This window comes from Genypterus blacodes, unplaced genomic scaffold, assembly GCF_046128005.1.
Source record: "Genypterus blacodes isolate CSIRO-AG114 ecotype Tasmania unplaced genomic scaffold, CSIRO-AGI_Gbla_v1 ptg000058l_1, whole genome shotgun sequence".
Lineage (NCBI taxonomy): Eukaryota > Metazoa > Chordata > Actinopteri > Ophidiiformes > Ophidiidae > Genypterus > Genypterus blacodes.
Window position 1 is genome coordinate 1375514 of NW_027466870.1, and position 18994 is coordinate 1394507.

The 18994-nt window shown below is 48.0% G+C and overlaps 2 protein-coding genes across 2 annotated transcripts; both read right to left on the minus strand.

Annotated features, from left to right (window-relative positions):
- Window positions 1–98: 98 nt before the first annotated feature.
- On the minus strand, window positions 99–8840 carry map2k2a (mitogen-activated protein kinase kinase 2a). Its single transcript, XM_076153176.1, has 11 exons — window positions 8111–8840; window positions 7790–8000; window positions 7069–7215; window positions 6860–6937; window positions 6231–6282; window positions 3726–3850; window positions 2748–2961; window positions 2468–2532; window positions 2300–2361; window positions 2075–2120; window positions 99–1988 (listed from the first exon to the last, which is right to left on the minus strand). Exons 1-11 carry the CDS (start codon window positions 8197–8199, stop codon window positions 1878–1880), a joined length of 1200 nt encoding a protein of 399 aa, XP_076009291.1. The 5' UTR covers window positions 8200–8840; the 3' UTR covers window positions 99–1877.
- Window positions 8841–10261: 1421 nt separating this feature from the next.
- pias4a (protein inhibitor of activated STAT, 4a) lies at window positions 10262–18750 on the minus strand. Its single transcript, XM_076153241.1, has 11 exons — window positions 18691–18750; window positions 16810–17191; window positions 16613–16697; window positions 16413–16454; window positions 15785–15875; window positions 15134–15262; window positions 14428–14533; window positions 14252–14325; window positions 13962–14122; window positions 12963–13114; window positions 10262–12835 (listed from the first exon to the last, which is right to left on the minus strand). The coding sequence occupies exons 1-11, from the start codon at window positions 18715–18717 to the stop codon at window positions 12555–12557; spliced, it is 1530 nt and encodes a 509-aa protein (XP_076009356.1). The 5' UTR covers window positions 18718–18750; the 3' UTR covers window positions 10262–12554.
- Window positions 18751–18994: the final 244 nt, after the last annotated feature.

Below are 18994 nucleotides of genomic sequence, written 5' to 3' on the forward strand. Positions count from 1 at the left end.
AAAACTCGAAATACTTCAATAGTATTTGGGTAATATTGATATTTCTGCTTTTAACCTATAACCACAGATGCATCATATGAGTTATAACAACTTCAAGATACATCCACAAATAAGTTTTTATTCTTTTTTATACATTATAACCATATCCAACACATTTTATATTAGAATAAAATGACTCTTCTCCCTTGTCATTTACATAAATCAAAAAATTTGTATATTAAGACTGCAAAATAGTACTCCAGTACTTTTTGTATATCGCTTTGTACACATACAGGTGACACACAGTGCGTCCACTTGGCTCTGCATGAACGCAGCTGTTTGGGGACCAGAACGATCACAGCCAGAAGCGGAGAGAATACAGGAGCTGTAGCAAGACTGCAAGAGGCGAGCGAGTAACACCACCTCACCAACACCGACCGGCCGGGCCCGGGCTCCCAAAGTCCACTGAAAGCCTCCAGCCTGCTTGAAATGAACGCGTGAACTTCCACTTGACTTGGTTTACAATTTTCATCACAATTTGTTACACAGACAAGACGGCTTTGATGGTATTTTAAACCCAAGTCTTTTGCAAAACAACAAAAGCGCAAAACTCAAAAAAGGCCCGAGGCTGGGTGTGTGTGTGTGTGTGTGAAGAGGAAGCCTGGAGCACATGTGCCATACACACACAAAGCAGAGCAGAAGAGTGGAAACGACCAAATACACTTTTTTCAGACCGACAATAAAGAAATTAAAGCAAGTCGACGTGAATTTCCATATAGACATTGTAGACTCAGGCATTTGATAAAGAAACACCAGCAAATCAACTCTGTTATGATCTTGGGGAAATCAAATACACATAAAGTATATAAAGATAATAATCCATGCTATATTCTCCCATGAATACGTGTCGATTATGGGTTCCTCTGTGTCAATAAAGACGCTCTGTCCTCTACAGAGAGCGCCGCCTCAGACTGTGTGGGGGTGTGAATTTTAAAAGACGTGGAGAGGAAAAACAATGCCCGCAAAATCAGTGTTTTAACCATTCAATAAAAAAATACATCAACATTTGAAGTAGGCAGATATACTGTTCATGAGTGTGCATACAAAACAAAAACGGATCAGGCGTTGAAAAACGTTAATAGTGGTGAGCGTCCTCTTTGGTTGGTGACACGGTTTGTAAAGCGATTTGAAGAGTGAGTGATCTCTGCTTTACCAACAAGTGAAAATGACTCATCTCCCACCATTTGTCCTGCATGAATAACCGACTCATACATTTAAATAACACGACGCAAAGTAACTGCTAAGCCTGCACAGGGAACACTTAAGATCGAGAGTTTTGTCTCCACTCCATCAAAATAACCGCATACCTCCGACGACAGAAGCGAGTAGAGTACGTTGGGGTTTCTTCGCTCTACAAACCTTCTGTACGGGTGCAAATACAGGCCACATCAGCTGTGGAAACGGTTGCCGCGGGAGAGATTAATACAGAACAATTGGACAATACAAAAGAAGTGCTGCAATATCGATGCGGATTTTCGACGGTACGCGGCCCGCAGCCCTTCAAGCGCCTCGTACGGCAGTGTGAGCTGTGGCTACTCTCACACTGGCAATGGTGAAGCTTGTGGTCTTAGCAGTACAATGACTCAGCGGGCCCTGCTGCTGCTGGTGTGGAAACAACCGACGGGAGGGAGGGAGGGAGGGAGGAGGGAGGGAGGGAGGGAGGGGGCTAAAGGGGGGCAAGAACCGTTTACCCAAGAGCGAGATGAAGAAGGTGCCCATGTGTCTGACGGCTTGTCGTGTACGTACAGTATGTGTATGTATGCGAGCGAAGACCCAGGGGAGTGCGTCTGGGGGGGCAGCGGGTGGTGGTGGGGGGTGTGGGGGTGTAGGTGGGGTGTTCAGTCGGTACCACGGGTCGGGGTGCTGGGCTGGTTGAGGCACATGGTTTTGCACAACCAGCCGGCGAAGTCCACTTCCTCCACCTCCGATCGCTTGATGAACGTGTGACTCTGGAGGGGGAAACAGGAAGAGGGCGGGTTAGGCGTACGAAGCCAGAGATCGCGGGCGTGTGCTTGAAAGGTTAAAGTTCAACTACCATCAGCATCTTCAGATCCGCCCTCTCGGCTGGGTTTTTGATCAGACTGCAACACAAAGGGTGAGAAAAGAAGTTACAAAGGAGTGAGAACGCGTGGCTGCTGAAGGTTCCACACTGACTGATCTATTTCAGTCGGTGCCAACTGTTACACTGGTGTCACGTTATTATCGACATCTCAGCTGCAAATCGCTGTCGCACAGTCGATTCTTTCCTCTCTCGACTCACCATTTTGTCACAAAGTCTTGGAAATCAGCGGTGAAGACGCCGTGTGGCAGCTTAGGGGGAGGCTGAGGAGGAGGAAGAGGAGGCAACGGTCACAGGTCAGACAAACAGCTCAGGAATATGTGTAAGGGAAAAGGGTGTGTGTGTCTGTGTGTGTGAGTGTGTTCAGACCTCATTCACAATGTAGTCCAAGAGTTCAAAGATGGCCATAGCAGGTCTGCTGTCCATCCCGTGTCCTGCGGAGGAAGAACATAAAACATTTATCCTTCCTTTCATTCAGAGGAAATCTTCTCTCCAGGTGCACTGTAACCTTTTTCTGAGAATCGTAAACCCGACAGAAACTATGAGGAAAAACACTCCAGCACACGTATGTGAGGGACAAGACGATATGATCTGTTTATCTTCCATGTAAACGGCTGTAAGTTTGTTTACGCCTGCCGGCTCTCCCTACCGCTCACGGGCCGGCCCGGTGGTCTGGGCCTCTGCATGTTGGCGTGCGGCTCGCCCTCCGCCCCGTCCATCACAGCCCGTCCGAAGATGGCCTCCAGCTCCTTGGCTTCTGGCGGGGGGATGGGGTAGCGGCCGATGGCCAGCTCTACCAGGGACAGACCCATGCTCCACACGTCCGACTGCACCGAGTAGTGAGTGCCCTGCAGTCTCTCCGGCTGTCGAGAGACACGCAACCTACGTCAGGAGAGGGCAGCCGGAGCCAAGGTGCCAGGCAGGAGAGAGGGATGGGCAGAGGGATGGGCGGGGAAGGCAATAGGAAGGAGAGGATAATGGCAAGGGGTGTGTGTGTGTGTGTGTGTGAGAGAGAGAGCGAGAGAGAGAGTATGGGGAGGGAGGGAGGGGGTTTGTGGCAAGAATATGAGGGGTGCGGCGAGGGCAAGAGGACAGAGGATGGGAGGGTCGGGCGAGAAGTGAAGAGTGGCTCTCGACAGTTTTATTCCTGGAAGGGTGAGCAAGGACAGGTGTGTGTGTGTGTGTGTGTGGGGGTGTGTGTGTGTGGTGGGAATTATGATGAAGGGGGTCAGCGTCCACACACCACTGATGCTTTGGTGGGAGGGAATGAGAACAGTTTGGCACGGACAAGCAACCCCTCAGCATTACACTGTACCCTCCAGGTGTCTGAGAGGGAGGGGGAGAGAGAGAGAGGGAGAGGGATAGAGGGAGAGAGAGAGAGAGAGAGAGAGGGGGAGGGAGGGAGAGAGAGACTACTACCTCCTTGCCAAAGAGCCCTTTCCTGGGCACGGCCCTTGATTCTTGGCAGGGGAGTGAGGGAGGGCCAGAGGAAGAGGAGGGAGAGGGAGGGGCCAGCGAGAGAGAAAGAGAGAGAGGGAGCGAGCGATGTGAGAAAAGAGGAGAAGGAAAGTGGGGATGGGGCCAGAGGAAAAGGGGGTGGGGGCGCCGGAGTGCAGCGCTGACTCACCGACATGTAGGAACGCGTTCCAACAAAGGAGTTGGCCATGGAATCGATGAGCTGGCCGCTCACGCCGAAGTCGCACAGCTTGATCTCCCCGCGAGAGTTGACCAGGATGTTGGAGGGCTTGACATCTACAAGGCAGAGAGGACAAGGACGCGTAAACAAAATGTCCATGCGTCCCCCCACCCCCCCCTTTTCAGAAGTCTACTTTTCAGTGTAGTTTAGTGTAACAGGGTTGTCTGATGGTGAGAGCAGTTCCTGCTACAGCGAACACAAACACACCGTGGCCTCTCATTGGACGATCATATAAAGGAACGGTTGCATGTTTCGGACATCGCTGTTCACACAGATGTTTTCCCCTCGGAATTACAGATAAAAGGATCTAATGAACATCAAGATCCTCCACATCACACACTGACGTACTGGATCCACTGCTTCCTACAACTAATCGCAACAGTTTGGAACTGCGTGAGGTTTGTCGCAACTACAACTTCGACCGCGACTGCAGTCTGAGGGAGGGAAGATCCCCCCTGTTTCCAAACAACAGCCCAGGTCTTCCACATTCCCGCTCAATGCCGAAAAACATCCTCCGAAATAACGGGGTAAAGACGGTGCCCTGCAATCTGCACGGTCCCCTGCCCTCCCCTCGTTCCCCCCACCCCACCCACCACCACCCAAGGACATACAAGGAGCCACTCGGATGGAGGGAAAGGTGGCATGAAAGAGCGGGAGAACGATGGAGGGGGGAGAGGGAGAGAGAGGGAGGGGTCGGCAGGGCGCGGCTGCTGTATAATCACATGTGAGAGGCTGTAATTACCGCCTGGGCTCACACACATGCACACATATACATACGCGCACACACACAACTCTGTCCTCCAGCACCACCGACCCTGTAGCGCTGCGGCGCCTCGACGTACAACAAGCTAATCACCGTCTTCACCGGGCCACTTTTGGTAACTACACACTCACCCGGGCCGTCGCCTTTAACTCCCGACTGCAAAGATAATGAGGCGTTTCAGGTTTGGACTCGACCTTTTCTGCTTCACGCCACATATCTGAGGCCAGACGGGGGCCGGAACAGACCGGGATTGGTTCAACGGAGCATGTTTTGGGGGGCGTTCCCACACCACAGTCGGTTTACTCCGGTTTGAATCGGACTAAGTTTGGCTTTATTTGTCCCACTTTACGCTTCGACCCGGGCAGGTCTGAACACACACACGCTGTTGCGGAACAAAGCGATTGCGCCGACGTCGGTTTGAAGAGGCCGGCGCTGTGAGATCCTCCGACCACAGCGAGGGCGAGGTGCGCACGCTTGGTTTTGAAATCAGATTCCTCGCGTTTATTTATCCCTGCGTGGTTAAATTGTGTTTTGATTTGATATTTCTGACCAATGAGCAGCAAGAATAATGGCAGTTAACTCTTCAAACGCACCTGAAAGCTTTTCATGCGCGTGTGTGTGTGTGTGTGTGTGTGTGTGTGTGTGTGTGTGTGTGTGTGTGTGTGTGTGTGTGTGTGTGTGTGTGTGTGGGGGCATGTTTCAGAGCAACGAGGACATGTTTGTAAAACATTTCAGGGATGAATCCCGTCTCGTCTTTAATACGATGTTCAGACTGTACAACAGAATGATCTGATTCTCCGGCGGTGGAAAGCGACGGGGAATGGAAATCATTACGTTCGCCACAACAAAACGACCTCTGGGAAAGCAGCTACGACGCATTAATGCTGGCGGAGGACGCCGTCCCTGACATGCGGGGAGGGGGGCGTCTCGTCGTAATCATTTAGCCGTTTCTATACGTCGTGCGGTTTCCAAAAACCAGGACGGCAGAAATATGTTTCAGATTCTGCTGGTTCTCTCTGCACTTGTGGCCCAGGAAGCGTCTGTCTCGTCTTCATACTTGAGACATACAACCTGCAGTGGAGCCTCACTGGTGATCGGTTATACTGTGTGACTCATTTGAAAGTTTCGACGTCTGAGAACGAAACTAATCACAACGACAGACCGAGACCCTTTGACATCATTTCGAACCTGTAATCAAACTGACGTCCTTCTGCTTATTAGTCATTAGGTCATCGTGTCCCGCCTGAAATAAACTTAAAAAATCTTGAGCCAAAATTCTTCAACATACAAAGTTCTTGATTTTCACGCAAATTGTGACTGAACTAGGTCACTAAGATTGTTTTTCTTTTATATATTGGAGCATTATTAACATATTTGTCGCTCACCAGGTCCCTAGTAGTCCATAAACTGGGCCCTTATGGATCCCAAGAACAGAACACATGGAAAAGCGTCCTCAGTCCCCTCCACATGCTTAGTTAGATACGTGCATGTGTTTGCCTGTGACATTTTACTGTCACTCCACCAACAACCTCTGCTGTAGTGCTCATAGGCTTTTCTCCACATCGATCAATGTTCAAATTATTAATGTACAGGCTCGGCGTGTCTCTTTACCGCAGCGTTTGGACAATTGTTTTAGGGATCTGCGGCTTCTAAATGAATTCTGGGGCAGTTACCTCTGTGCATGATCTGGTGCTTCTCGCGCAGGTAGGCTAAACCCCTCAGCACCTGCAAAAGAGAAGAAGAGCACTGAGCGCCACCGCACCAACGTAGAGACGCCACACATGAATAAGAAATAAGCTTCACTAATGTAGACGTCCATTTCAAATCTTTATGACTGAGGGCTGGAGATGCGCTGCAGAAGTCGGCCTTGGCTTTCTAACAGCAAAATACTTCGACAAAATAAAAGCATTCAGATACTCGGTTATTCGCCCTTGATGCAAGATTACATGTTCAGTCTAAGGTCCCGTTTTTTTTGTGTGTGTGACTCATTCATGACTGGACAGAACAGGACATGTTAGAGCAGCAACAAAGGAGACACACGCCCATAATGGCAGAGTGGTGAATACAGGACCTAAAACTGTGTATAATTACAAGCATTTACATTCTTTATACGTCTGTCTGATCCAAAAAGCAACCGTTTTTGAAAATGACAAAATGTGCGCAACTTGTAATTTTGCCTGAAGTTTTGTCATAAATAACAAAAAAAGCTAATACAGTCTGAAAGGTTTTACCTCTGGATGAAAACATCAAAAGGAAGCGCATCCTTTGATTTGACAAAGAAGTGAACCCTGTAAGTACGTACAGCGATGCTGACTTTGCCCAGAATTTCTTCCGGGATTCTCCTAGCCTCCTTCAGAACCTGGTCCAAGGATCCACCATCCTGGAGGAACAGAACACGTTTAGAAGTTGACACACAGCTCTAAAAATCCATTGAAACGTGCTAAGAAAAATACTTGATTTGAGTGATTTCATATGAACTCTCTGATGGGTCTGTGTGTGTCAGAGTCTCACCATGTGCTCCATGCAGATGCTGATCTCCCCGTCGCTGTAAAAGGCACCGTAGAAGCCCACGATGTAGGGCGAGTTGCACTCATGCAGCACCTGCAGCTCTCGAATGATCTGATTCCTGATGGCTGGTTTGATTTCCAGGTGGATCAGCTGATTCCAGAAAAAAGGAGAGCTGTTAGAACTCTTTCGCGACAAAAGCAGACAAAACATATGCGGCGACATCATTCCAGGTAACACATCATGGAGGTGTTACTTGGAATCTTAATGTCTTCCCTCTGATACTGAACAAGTGAAGATATATCGACATTTACAGAGGTTTTTTTTTGCATGTTTAACGTTCATTTCAAAGTAAAGACGCTGGAGCTGCAACAACATCTATAGCCTGCTTTATTCTCTTTCAATATTGGCTAAGTATTCCGTTTGATGGTTGTTTTTATAGCAACTCAAATAGCACAAGCAAGTTATGAAATGAGAACACATTGCTGATGATGTACAGGGACAGACGCAGTGACATTTGTGATGATCTTTAAACTTGATGAAGCAAAGTGGTGGCTGTTGTGTCACTATGTGGTCTCCTGGGCTCCACACAGATGCGGGTACAAGTACCAGCGTGTGGGCGAGAGGTGAAGATGCAGCGATAACATCTGAAACTACTGGAATTTCTTTGACTCAGCTTCCTGTACATCGCTACACTGAGTGAAAACGTTGAGCGTTTGCCGTTTACCTTCCGAGCCATCACCAGACCCGACGGCTTGTGGCGGACCTTGTTGACCACTCCGCCGTTTCCGGCACCAAGCTCACAGATGGGGTCAAAGTCTTCATCCTTCAACTCCCCGACCTGGGCTTTCTGGGTGAGGAAGGCTTCAAGACGCTTCCTCTGCTGCTCATCCAGGTCCAGCTCGCCCAGCTTCTTCTGTAAGGCCTCAAGGTTCGCTCTGAGATGGGAAGGGGAGGGGGACACACGCAGCAAAGAGGATTGAAGTTTGACAGAACAGACACACACTGTAAACAATGCGAGGAAACAAACATGTCCACCGCTACTCACTCGGATGCAGCATCGATGGTGGTCGAGGTGGCCTGTCCCTCACCGATGGGCGTAATGGTGAGGGGGCCGGGTCTTCTCTTGAGAGGCATTGGTCTATCGTAACAACTTTACCCACAAAATAAACACAATAACGCGGGCAGCTACGACTCAAACCTTCGCCTCTTTCGAACTCAAAAGCTTGAAAAGCAACAGGATTCGCTCTAGGTGGCTGGTAACTTGGCTAACGTTAGCGAAGTTAGTTTACTTTCGGGTACCTGTCAGTCAACTATTGGGGTATATCATATCATACCGGTGTGTTCGTTATAGTCGCGTCGTTTTGCGGTGTCACTACGCCATTTGCAGTCATAACCCTGCTGTTTTTGCCTCTTGTCTCTTCTCGGGCTATCTACCTGCTGCTACTGGCCATTAGCCACTTAGCTGCTAATAGCTAGCACCAGCTCTTAGGAGAGAGAGAGAAGAAGAAGAAGAATCTTGCCGCGCGCTTGCCGCCAAATAAACAGGGCCCCCGACGCTTCACTGGCCACTACACCGGGAGAGCGCGTCGGCTGTGGCTGGCTGGCTTCCTTCCGCGTCCGGGGCTGGGTGTCGCTCCTCCGCGCCTGAGCCGGGGTGTGTGTGCGGGGCTACGGACGAAAAAGGGCTTTGGCTCGGACTGCTGGTGCCTCGATACAGGAAGCAGCAGCTGCGGCAGCATCAGACCTGTGACACCCACAGGGAGAGCCCGCACAAATAACGCGAGACTCCGGTTTGCAGAAAATCTCAGGAGGAATCGGCCAGATCTAGACTTTGTCACAATAACATTGTTGTTGTCCCTGTAATGAGGTGGGAACACGTTTAAAGGGCATCTTACTCCACTTCTTCCCGCTTTCTTACGTTTTTAATGGTGGTTGGCAAACACTCAGCAAAGTACATTACTGTCATCCAGTGGTGAAGAGACGGAACTGCATATTTACAAAATGAATGATCACAATTAAGCATTCTGTATAATCTTATATTTCTTATGTATTGAGTTGTAGTAGTTGAGACTCCTGAAGGCTGAAAGCAGAACTGATATTCAGCGAGACAAGTTTTGAGTAAGGAAAACCCATTATAGTTTACCTAGTTTATGGGCCTATTAGAGCATCCCAAAATAAAATATTATAAAACAAATATTTGTGGCACATATAGAATAATTGAAGCACATATGGTTTGTTCCCATGGGCTACAGAGGTGTGTGTGTGTGTGTGTGTGTGTGTGTGTGTGTGTGTGTGTGTGTGTGTGTGTGTGTGTGTGTGTGTGTGTGTGTGTGTGTGTGTGTGTGTGTGTGTGTGTGTGTGTGTGTGTGTGTGTTGAATAGATTGTGTTCCTAGGTAACATTTGCTACTTCCAAAATAAAACAATGGCAGACTGGTTTTTATGAACTGATTTTAATTAATTCCACACGTCAATAACAGCTGTTAGAATACGATCATTTTAAATTTTACAGTTTTCCCCTCAACAGGCATCAAATGTGTCCTTGTGATGAGAGCATTTGGTACAGGACATAAGCTTCACCTTATCCAGTCCTCTCAGTCCTCAGTGACATCAGCATCACCGCTCTTATTGTCCGTTTGCCCGCAGGAACGACTGGAGGCGATTCAAGGCTTAATAAAATATTATTTAAATTTTATTGTCTTTTAATATGAACATATAAAAAACACAACAAAACATTTACATCGTGGATTGTAAGCCTCTGCCCATGCTACCTTATGCATTATAAGAAGAAGAGATGCCACTACAAAACGACCTCAGACCCTCAGCTCTCTCCAGCAACCGCCTGCAAACACATCTGGCTCAGTTCCACAGAAGCAACCTGCACCTCATCTTCCTCTTTACCCGCGCGGCAAACAAACACATGGGGACATCCATTCAAAAATCACCTGCTATACCTAACTGAACAATGTAATTGAAACAAGTTACCGCCTAGTTCAAGATGGATATTAGAGTTCTTTACATTATTTAGCTTCAAAGCAGCTTACATAGAAAATATGTTGATAGACTGATGCCATCAATTATGTGCTGATTACCCAAAGAACTTTCCAACAGTATACTGATTTTGTATGCTATGACAAAGTGTCTAGGAACGACACAAATGGAAGACCAGATTTGACTAAGCCTGCTTTTGATCGCCAACTGGATCAGAGGACGACGGCGGTGTCCACGTCGTTCCTCTGTGCATTTGAGGAACGAATAAAACAGATTCGGGTGAAACTGTTAACAAAGAGAGATGATAGGATGTGGGGATCGTAAGCAGGACGTGTCCCCCTGGTGTGTCTCACAGTGGAGCACGGCTGCCTCTTTCTGCTTTCACATTTTCCTCTGCGTGTGAGATGGTTGAGGAGACCTTGATTAGTACTCGAAACGAGACGATCGACCGCTTTAAAACCAGAAATGTGGGTTACAGTATCGGATGAAAGTGCAAACAGCTTCGGCAAACCGAGCGACACGTTTGTCTCGCTCGTCTCCTCGATGACTTCCCTTCCCAACCGAAGTCCTGCACATCCCACCCAAGCGTCCTTACCAGAGTAAAAGCATCACATACTAACAGTTCAGGTGCAGAGGGATATTAGCTCTAACCCCATGGCATGTAGCGGGTTAAACTCCAGTGCTAATCCAGCAAAACACCACATTTGTCCTGCACTGGGAGAAGGCTGAGGGCTCGCTGGTTGAAGCAGCTCCGCTTGTCCCGATTGCGACGGAGGAAAAAAAATAAGAAACAAGACAGCAGTGCCTTTGGGCCTGGACCAATGACATCTCAACACCCAAACCACGGCATCACAAGCGGCCTGCAGCTCCCCGTCCGTGTAGCGTCATCACACTCGCCCCAAATATTATGTACACTTACGACAAATCACTGTTAAGAGAATGTGAAGCAATTAAATAAATACTATAGTTTTAGAGAAGGAAACCACGAGGATGTCAGCACTTCTGAATCCTAACCCAGCGCTGCCCGTTACCGTGGATTCTTTTCAGCTTTTCTGTCCATTCCGTCTCGACTACAAAGCAAAATCTAGGCAAAAAATCATAAACCTCAGCAAAACAGAGCTTCTCTCAAGAGCACGGGGGCGCCCCCTGCTGGCCAGCTCAGCAGCCGGCGCCCGAATATCTTCTTCCCGTTTTTTTTTTTTTGCGCTGAACGAAAAAAGGCACAGAAAATCTCGTAGTTTCCTCCGTCTTGGTAAAATGACGTTTTTGCCTCCGTGCTGTCGATCTCGTGAGATCCTGCTGCAGCCGAGCCACATTTTTCAGCCCCGCGAGCGTCTGCGTAGCCAAGAGTTAAAAACTCGGTTTGTATGCAGGCTAGCTCGCCTTCTCACTCGGGATTTGCCACCGCAGAGAAGAAGAGAGCTGCATGAAACATCCCAACACAACATAAAAAAAAAAAATTCAAATGCAGGGAAAAAAAACATCTCCAGTGTAAAATTGGCGTCAGAAAGACTCATCAATTCTTCTTCTTCTTCTCCTTTCCTGTGTCCAAGCTATGCTCTGATCAGTCTGGCAAGTTTTTAATGACTGAGGTAGGTTCTCTTTATCTAAAGGACAAAATAAAAATGGAAAGCATCGCACAGAGGACAGACAGCGAGTGTTTGTGTTCTGCCGCTTGGTAATAATCAAAAATGACAAATTCCTGAAAAGTTTCAAGCTTTCAAATCTCCGAACAAAGAAAAAAACAAAACGACGACGACGACGACGTTAACAGAGGGGGCAAGAGGAGAGAGAGAGAGAGAGAGAGAGAAGGGGGGGGGTGTCAACTTTGCATCACGCTCCCGGAAATCTCGAGCTCGAGCTCGTCCTCCCCGGATAGTTCATGCTCAGTTTTCCTTTCTCCACTTGCGTTCTCGGCCCCCTTACCGACAAAAAAAAACTAAACGAAAAGGCGGTGCCTCCATTTTTACCCGAATTGTCACAAACCAGAGATTCCAACATCGAACGCCCCCGTGGCAAAAAAGAGCCGGTCATTTCAAGTCAAATACAAAGTCAAAGAGGGGGAGGGGGGCAAGGGGGGAGGGCAGGCGGGCAGGCGGACAAGGGGGACAATGGGGACAATGGGCGGGGTGCAGAGGGGGAACAGTCTGGACAGGATGGGGAGGCAGGACGGTACAGGAGAGCCGTTTCCAGTGGTGTTGCGGTACAAACAGAGGAATCCGGATCACGCCAGACTCCAGATTCATGAGCCAGAGCCTGTTTGAGGGGCGATGGTGGTGTTGGTGGTTGTTGTTATGTCAGAGTTGCTTAAAGGCTCTGATGTTTGGGGCATAAGGGAGTTGTTGTTGTTGTTGCCTTTAGTGGATTTCTCTATTCCTCTCCTCACGTTCATTCGCCCCCCCCCCCCCCCTCCCCCCCCCCGCCTCTGCGTGCGTGTGTGTGTGTGTGTTTGTGTGTGTGTGTCAGTCTACGAGGGACCGGGCCCGGGCTGTCCGGCCAGTCAATAGGCGGTGACGAGGTCCTTGTCATAGTTGTATCTGCCCCTCTTGGGCGCGGGACTGTCAGCGCTGTCCTCAGTGTCCTCGCTGTCTCCTCCGGCCCCTCCCCCCTCCTCCTCAGAGGACGAGTCAAGTGTCAGATCTACCACCGCGCCGCCTCCCGGTGCCGCGCCGCCGGCTCCTCCCCCCGCGCCTCCCGCCGCCCCCACGGAACCAGTCCCAGACTTTCCTGACAGGCTGACGCTGCTGTGGGCTGGTGAATGGCCATTTGCCTCAGGAATGCCTGTGGACACAAACGTCGTTATGACAAATCATCACAAAACATTTCAGTCTGGCAAAACCTGACGCACAAGAAGACAAAACTTAAAATGGAAACGTCCACACATTAAGATCGGAGGTTTCCCACTTACATATGTCAACGACGGGGCACTCGGGCGTGTTGCTGCGCTCTCGCTCTCTGTCTCGCTCCTTCTCGTCTCTGATGGGTCGCCAGGAGCCGTCGGTTAAGTACTCGATCTCCTCGATGTCCTCGCTCGTCTGTTTCAGGATCTCTGATAGCAGCCTGTAATATAAAAGGGACCGTTAAGATTCTGCTCATGTAAAGACTCAAACCAGAGACCAGGCCACTGAGCTCCGTGTGTCCATAAGCAAACTGTCCCCGCCTATCTCCACACATCTGTCACTGCGGCTCAGGGGTTAACGTTGTCGCGTGGGTGTGTGTCATTTCCTTAAGAGACGGGTGGAGTACAAGAGGTTAAATAGCAACAGACAGTCCATGTGTTGTGCTCTATGACTAAAAAATGATAAAGAACTGCTGACAGCCAGTTTGTGTTGGTTACTTTATAAAAAGGTAAGCAATAAATACACTCCCTCAAACGCCACACGAAGCGTTTTGGCAGCAATCCGTAATAAAGCCATTAACTCCCACAGAGAAGCTGGAGAGATAAATTAGGTACTTTCATTCAAGCTTAATTTCAGGAATTATATTCAGGAACAATGCCTTTCAGTCAGTCTCTGTCAGAGCGAGGCTGCGCCTGTGAGAGCTGCTTAGAACTGGAGGTAAACTAAGTGTACAGACATTGATTGAATTGACGTCAGGCTCGTCTGTAGCCAACAGTTAATTTGCTTTTCTGTTGGTTACTAAATTATAGCGTTGTTAAAAATCGCAGTGAAAGAGCTCACAGATGAATGTTGGCACAAAGCACGACAGCAGATGCAGATCAACAAAACGGAGGATAATCATCCTCTCATCCCCGGCAAATTGAGGTTTTAAAAAAAAAAAAAATAAAATACACAATAACAGAAGGTACTCAAAAGGCTCCCAGCATATGTGACGTGTGTGTGTGTGTGTGTGTGTGTGTGTGTGTGTGTGTGTGTGTGTGTGTCTCTCTCTCTCTCTCTCTCCTTACCCGTCGATTGTGAGCAGCTCAAAGGGAGCCGGCTTGTCACATACTGGACAAGTCCACGTGGGCTTCTTCTCGTTCATCTGCAGGAAGAAGACCGCGTCGAAACACTGAAGATGGGCGCAGGTTAAAACTCTACACGGCACGCCGAGCCGCATCTTCACCAGCTGGAGGGGAGGAGGAGGAGGACAGAGCAAGTTCAGGGACAGTGCAGAATAACTGATAATACAGACGATGTTTAAACATAACTAAACGATAATTAAACATCTACGGCGGTGCTGTGAAGAAATACTCACTGGACAAATGAGAGACACCCGGAGGCCTGTGGTGGCGATTTCACTCTCTGGGTCAAAGCGTAGTTTGTCTTGGACTACAAACGGATACAACTTATGAGATAACATCTTCATCAAGTAGGAATTACAGATGGGAGATGTTTGAAAGACGGCGGGTCAGATTTCGGAGCGACACTTACTGCGTTCACGACAGCGTTCGGCGCTCTCCACAGAGCAGAGTTTCAGTTGGCTGAAGAGGTCAGCAGCGGTGAAGACCCTCACTAAATACACGGCCACAGAGTACCGCTGAAAGGTCATGGAATGAAAGGCTGTGAGTACCCGTGTAACCATAGGAACAGTGGATACATGGTCCTTACAGTCGCCACTCTAAGCTTACGTTGGACACATTTAAGGTGGCATTTAAGGTGGTACAACTTTACATCCATCTTCTTACTATTCCCTCCCGGCATCACTAAAACACATTTTTGCCTTCCTGTAAAATGTTTTGTTTGTTTCTTGTACCTCTGCCGTGTTGTGCGATTCTAAATATGAACCCATCTAGGCATTAAACTGGACTTGTTGTGGTCAAATAATCAATCGCCCTCTGTGGGGCTTTATAGATGAACAGGGACAGATGGGACACATTCTAAGTGTCTGTTACACTGTATATGTGGTTTACAGCTGCCTTCATTAAGCCTCAACCAGTAGGAACATCACCATAATGTGTTTTTGAAAGATCCTCTGGTTAAACAGACTCTCCAGATACAATGACTGTGAGTGGGAAACAACGCAGAGCAACAGGATGTTCAAGCTCTTTTGTTCTCCAATCTAATGGGTTTACACAACATTTCATCCACTCAAAGCGTTTCCACGGTGACCTAATGATGCTCGGCATGAGACGCTGACCTTGCCAAAGTTCCCCCATGTGACGGTGACTCTATTGGTGATGCTGGAGAGATGCAACCAGGGTGTGATGTTTACAGGACGACAAGGACGCCGGGGCTCCACGCCGGGCTTGTTAGAGGGGTAATAGCCCTGTAAGAACACACACAGAGACACAAATGAGCTCACAAACACAGCGCTCTAGTCAAATAGTTGTAGTTCTTGAAAAACAGTGGAGCGAAGTACTTTCTTGCAACAAAGTGAAAATGGAACGAATGGAAAGGACTTGGGTTTCCCTTTAAAATCCAATCATCCAAACACGACTGCAGCACTTTTCATGTATTTAGCCAATGAGAGATTTGAAAACTGTTTTTCTTCTGAGAGCCTGGCTGCCAACAGCAACCGTTTTAATGCAAGACGCCATGAGATTGTCAGTATTGTTTTCACGACGGCCATGAAGGCAGCGTTGTTTGGCAGCCGAGCGAGTCGTCTTGTAAGATTACTTGTAGCCTCCCTCATCCCATCAATGTACCATATGTGAGCGCCACACAGACGCTGCTAGTTGGAGACATTCCCAGGCTTAACGACACGTTTATGCTTTCGTCATGTTAAGTCTCAAAAATGACACGGAAACGTTTGCTGTGACTGGAGTCTCTGGGGAGAAAATGGACTCACCGGTACGTGACAATAGGACTGGTTGACTTTGACAGCGATATTGGGGGGATACTGGTCCTCCTGAACGCCAATGGAGTCTGTGTAACAGATTCTGCAGAGAATGACAAGGAAGATACCGTCATGAGAATATGCCTCTCCTGTCTGGAAAGAAGTCAGTACATCATGCAAAGGACTTTATTCAGGCATGTTAACAACTCTAGTGGAACAAAGTCACCTCCACAATAACTGCCTCAACGGGCAAACTCTACTCGTACATGTATACAGAGAGAGGTAGAACCCAAATTCATTCTGTGTTATTAATCATGTATACAGCTCATGTTTTAAAGTCACAGCACAGACATAATAAGTTAAGTGACACATAGTGATCATCTGAATCTGCCAAGTTTCATTAAATGCTTTAGCAGCAGACTGCTTAGTTTAAAAGAGAGGTGAGGCAGCAATGCAAATACTGTTTGGGTCTTTGAGGGAAAAACTAATCTTCTTTCTTGCCGCTTAGTAAAAATAAGCCAAAAGGTGTGTGTGCGCCTCAGGGAGAAATTCTACATATCTGCACATGCCGTGGTGGAACCAACACCCCTCAAGCAACATAATTGTATCTATGAAAGAGAAAGTTGGATGATGAAGTTACCTGAGAACCACTTGGATCGATTTGATTCCTGGACGAAGCTCACTGAGGAAGTAAAGCATTACAACATGGAGTGAGCCAGAGTCCAGAGTTCCTTCGTGAGGTTAGGCAGAATTAATTACACTGAGATGGTGTGAGATGGTGTGTGTGTGTGTGTGAGATGGTGTGTGTGTGTGTGTGTGTGAGAAGACGACATTTCCTACCTTGCGTTCCTGACCTGCTCTGCTTGACCCGGTGTTAACTCAAATATGCATTGACTGTCCTGCAGTTTCTCATTGTTTTGGGCAACTGTAAAAAAATAAAATGAAATCCATCAAGTCAAAGCCGGGCATTTCCTATATAAGCTGTACAATTTCTCCACAACACATTACAATTCCGAATGTATAAACACACGACTCACTGAGCTCTGTTGGTGCCAAGAGTGTCTCCAAGGTTTGGTAAAAGGGCAGCGGCACCAGCTTGACCTCTGCAGCAGGGGTAGTGGTGGGTTTGGATATGCCGTTGAGGTAGTCTGGGCCCTGAGAGGTGGGATTTGGGGAGGAACTGAGGGAAGAGTACCCGACCTGGACGCCCTCGGGACGCCGAGCCGCCAGCCAGCCAGATGTTTTGGGGAAGCGCGACTCGTACAGCTGCCGGACGTTCTTCAGCAGCTCCGGGCTGTATTCAGTCTGCACTAGCCTCAGCGCTCGGCCCACCAGGTCCTGCTTCAGCCCACTTTTGCTGCGACCCATCGAGGCCAGCAGCGTCTGCAGGTCTGAGACCCGGAAACTTTTGACCATGTTCTAAAGTGAGGAGAAGACAAAACAAACAATTACAACACAGGATAAATGAGCTGTCCTTTTATATTTCTTCCTGTGATGATGAATGTTCTGAGTACTCCATCCCAGCCCTGATGTGACAACATCCAAAAAGCACTGCGCCACTTGGAATACCTTTTTCATTTGTGGATAAGAGATCTTTTTCTGAACATAACAGGTACAATTTAACAACACAATGAAGACAGAATCCCAAAGCATTATCAGTAATGTGAACAATTTGAGATCCTTTATATTATCAATGAAATGTGATTTTACACAAATTTGATTAAAAAATACAAAGAATGGTAGAAAACCTGGACACAACCTGGAAATCTGCACTTGCAGCTAAATCTGAATGTTTAGACGAGAAATACATTCCTTTTCTTAAATGTACACCTAATTTGTTTAGTGTATGACACTATAATACAACCTAAAAGTAAAACAAACGCAAATAAAGTACATTCATCTGATGGACAGCCCATTGAAATGGGGCCCAAGGGAGAAAAACCACCAAGTTGACAGTTAAATCTGCTCCCCAGTGTAGGAGTGTGTGCTGGAACTCGGCTAAACCTGTTTTGCAGAAACAACAACCAAATATATTACCTACGCGACGACCATAACAGTTGAATGAGCTGGAGCACGACGCCCACATGAAGTTTCAATTTAACCATTTTAGAAAGTAAATAACACAACGAATCTCATTTAAAGTGAAACTACTGCATCGAATGAGTGAGTACGTTAAATCATCCCAGGACAATATGCAAAGCGGGCCGGATGGGCCAATCGGCAGGATCCACAGGATCCAGCGCCGATTGTTATTGTTGCAGGGAAAACATCAGCCGAATAACATGCTTAGCTTTGTCTCACAATAAGGAAACAGCAGCAGCAACAACAGCTCATTTGGCTCTCAACTGGCACGATAGTGCGGCTGCCCACTGGGCTTCTGATGACCGCATTGTACTATTAACAGTCACATTAGTCAGTTTTCTTCAAGCCCCCTTGATTATGAGCAGTACAGCCTGTGCTAATCGGCAGGCTAGCCCCGCTAAAGCCCGGGTTGCCATTACTCATTCCAGGTAACTAGTCATTTTGACAGGTGCACAGATCCGTGAACAAAGTGAGCTAGCGAGACAATATTGCGAGCCGCCGAGCCAACCTCAAAACATCCACTACCCGGGGGGACACGGAGCAGCAAAGCCCCGAGTGTTCTTATGGTCTCATCATTCATTGTGGTCTGTCTCTTCCACTGGAGCCAGCGTGATGCTCGCCAAAGCAACGCACTTGTCTGTTTAACACAAGCTAGCTAACGTTAGCATATGAGGCTAGTTCGTTTCGTCATGAACGGAACACAGTATATTAGTGAGAGTACAAAGTCCTAACTACACCAAAGCGAAGACCCAGTGTCTTCTCTACTGAGACGAGCTTTAATAGAGCTCTCCCGCACCCATATCCCATCAAACCAAAGCCAGCCAAGCTCTACTTGCCATCGCTTCCACCAGTTCGGCCGCCATCTTCGTGCAGCAGTACCGCGAGAGTCAGAGACGACGGCCAGTCTTCCGCCAATGAAACGCGGAGACGGTTTTGGTCGACGGAAGGCTCCAGCCAATCACATTGCGAGAAACGCCGGCGGCCAAGGCAGAAAACACAACATGGGCGGGACCAGTGTTTTTTTAAAGTAACAGTGCAACTTTTTCAAAATACTCAGAGGCAGGTCTGCTTTCTTAAATAGGCCCCGGCGTCCGATAATAATACCAAGTGGCGACGGATTTTAATATACATTACGTTTCG

Bases quoted from the DNA above. Each gene is read 5' to 3' on its own strand.
- map2k2a (XM_076153176.1), bottom strand. From the start codon at position 8,199: ATGCCTCTCAAGAGAAGACCCGGCCCCCTCACCATTACGCCCATCGGT. The intron at 6,283-6,859 runs GTACGTACTTAC...TCTCTTTTGCAG, and splicing joins TGGGCAAAGTCAGCATCGCT to GTGCTGAGGGGTTTAGCCTA. The intron at 1,989-2,074 runs GTAGTTGAACTT...TTCCCCCTCCAG, and splicing joins CGGATCTGAAGATGCTGATG to AGTCACACGTTCATCAAGCG.
- pias4a (XM_076153241.1), bottom strand. From the start codon at position 18,717: ATGGCGGCCGAACTGGTGGAAGCGATG. The intron at 15,263-15,784 runs GTGAGTCCATTT...GTGTTCTTACAG, and splicing joins AGTCCTATTGTCACGTACCG to GGCTATTACCCCTCTAACAA. The intron at 14,326-14,427 runs GTAAGTGTCGCT...ATCCGTTTGTAG, and splicing joins CGAACGCTGTCGTGAACGCA to TCCAAGACAAACTACGCTTT.